The sequence below is a fragment of the Amphimedon queenslandica genome, unplaced genomic scaffold (assembly GCF_000090795.2).
Source record: "Amphimedon queenslandica unplaced genomic scaffold, v1.1 AMPQUscaffold_8169_Cont19885, whole genome shotgun sequence".
In the NCBI taxonomy this organism is placed as follows: Eukaryota; Metazoa; Porifera; class Demospongiae; order Haplosclerida; family Niphatidae; genus Amphimedon; species Amphimedon queenslandica.
Genome location: NW_003551552.1, coordinates 1 through 2,392, shown reverse-complemented (window position 1 = coordinate 2,392; position 2,392 = coordinate 1). Strand labels below are relative to the sequence as shown.

Genomic DNA, 2,392 nt, shown 5'->3' with positions numbered 1-2,392 from the left:
ATAATCATGATAGGTAATTCATAAACTACTTTATAACTTACATAATGTAGAATTTGGTGAAGGGACAGTCAGAGCAAATGATCCCAGTAGAATAACAAAAATAAAATAAAATATCAAATTAGTGTAATAGACTATTCGTCCATATTTACTCCATTTTCGATCAAGAAGTGAAGAAGCAAGAGGATGCTTTAGCAAATCTGAGCTTGGTGAGTTAGCCTATAATAAAGAATACTCCTGATATAATTGATCATAATTATGAATAGCAGCCTGAGTTGTTAAAACAATAATCAACCAAGTACTAAGCAATGAAGCAATGAATTTGAAGGGATTATTGCCATACTACAATCTTTGTCATAATTATGCTATTTACATGTATTTAGTCTCGCACCCCCCCCCCCTTCAGGGTGAGACTAACATGTATCATATTTCTTTATTGCATGCAACATTTTGAATGCATTTCATTTTTTGTTTTTTCTTTGCTGGTAAAACTCAATTACCGTAGGGCGCCTTTTTTCGAGGGCTATAGGTTTTGTGGATTTTAATTTTGCAGATTTAATTTTTACGAATTTATGCTATCTGCCATCTTGTACTGTATTAATTTGATTTTCGTGGAAGTAATTTTCGTGAATCTTGAAGAAAATCACAAAATCTGCGAAATTTACAGCTCTAAAAAAAAGTTGCCCTACAGTACTATTACTATCGTTATCATTATTTTGACTTACAAGAATATAAAGACAGTGGTTCTGACTAGAGTATTCTGATGGTGGAGGCCACTTAGAAAATGGATAATCATCACTAGAAAATAGTAATAAATGATGACAAATTTTAATCATTCTTACTGTAAATCAAAATCTTCAAGAAACTCATAATTACAAGTGATCTCAAAATCAGGATCATCCGGCGATAATTTTTTAACACAACAGCGATCAAAAACAGCTCTAGCTACATCTAAAGGAGAATTTAAAAATTGTACAATATTTAAAAACTAACCTGGCAGTTTCATAATTATTCTTCTCATTGGTGTTATGATTTGTGTTTTAGACTCTGTTGAGTCTTTTCTTCTTCCAATCCATGGACACCATTTTCTCACTCCATTTCTTTTAGTCTTATAAATGTAATTTCGTAATGCAAACTCCCACTGGTCACTATTGACTATAGCCAATGCAGCATTTCTACATTAAAAAGAACTTGTACTAGTAACTGAACAAGAATCAAATATATAACATTTGATTAAAATCAGCTCAAAATTGAGAATTCTCTCCTATTAATTGTTGACAAATTACCCTGTACTACAGTACAGGAACTTTGGCCCAATTTTTGAGTAAATTTTAAAATTCATTAAAAATCTGATTTTGAACAGAATCAGCTCAAACTTGCTACATAACATAAGAACATGTATATGCATCAGATAAAAATATAAGAAATGGAGATCTCTCCTTTTCAATTTTGACAAAATTTGACAAACGACCATAGTACAGGGACTTTGGCCCAATTTTCGAACAGCTTTAAAAATTTATAAAAATCCAAATTTGATTGAAATATTTAATACAACAAAACAGATCAAGCATCAAAATTAATCAATAATCTTCACCTGTGTCCTTCCTCTACAGCAATATCAAGAGGATTAAGACCATCCTGATCAGCTACAGTGACATCAGCATCATACTCCAGCAATACTTTAACTACCTGTGCATGTCCTTCCTCACATGCAATGAAAAGTGGAGTACACTAAACAATAATAATAATAATAATAATAATAACAATAATAATAATAATAATAATGTGAAGAGAGGAGGGCGATGTTCACACCATTATGCACCTCGGTGGATGGAATGATGGGCAGAGAAGCAAGTGTTTTTTGAAAAGATTAGCTGATAGGTTGTCATGCAAATGGGAGAGAAGTTACAGTGAGATTATTTGTTGGTTGAGGACTCATATGTCTTTTGCTATCATGAGAGCAACTATTCTATGTTTAAGAGGCTCAAGGACTAAGTGGCGGACCATTGATATGATGGATGATGCAACTCTATCCCTCATAATGTCTTAAATATTACTCTTATTCTTATTCTTCCTCTTTAAATATAACATAATATTTTATTTCCTCTCTATTTCTAACTCTACCTAACCTACCTGTGTCATTTGAGATTTTATTTTATTTTATAATAATAATAATAATAATAATAATACTAACAACAATAAATAATAAATACTACTCATGCTTCTTACTTTACAAGAATCAGTGTCATTAATGAATGAAGCACGATCATGATCGAGTAGTACTTTAACAACTTGTGAATGTCCTTTCTTGCTGGCAATATGAAGTGCTGTATGCTATAGAATAACATTAGTAATAATAATAATAAAAATAATAATAATAATAATAATATTTTTA

At 30.9% G+C, this 2,392-nt stretch overlaps 1 protein-coding gene across 1 annotated transcript; it reads right to left on the bottom strand.

Annotated features, from left to right (window-relative positions):
- Positions 1-6: 6 nt before the first annotated feature.
- On the bottom strand, positions 7-2,331 carry LOC109591442 (transient receptor potential cation channel subfamily A member 1 homolog; the record flags this gene model as incomplete). Its single annotated transcript, XM_020007174.1, has 6 exons — positions 7-216; positions 723-795; positions 840-948; positions 991-1,172; positions 1,592-1,728; positions 2,227-2,331. Coding segments are annotated over 6 exons (792 nt in total), but the record flags the coding sequence as incomplete, so codon positions are not given.
- Between the last annotated feature and the right edge of the window lie 61 nt (positions 2,332-2,392).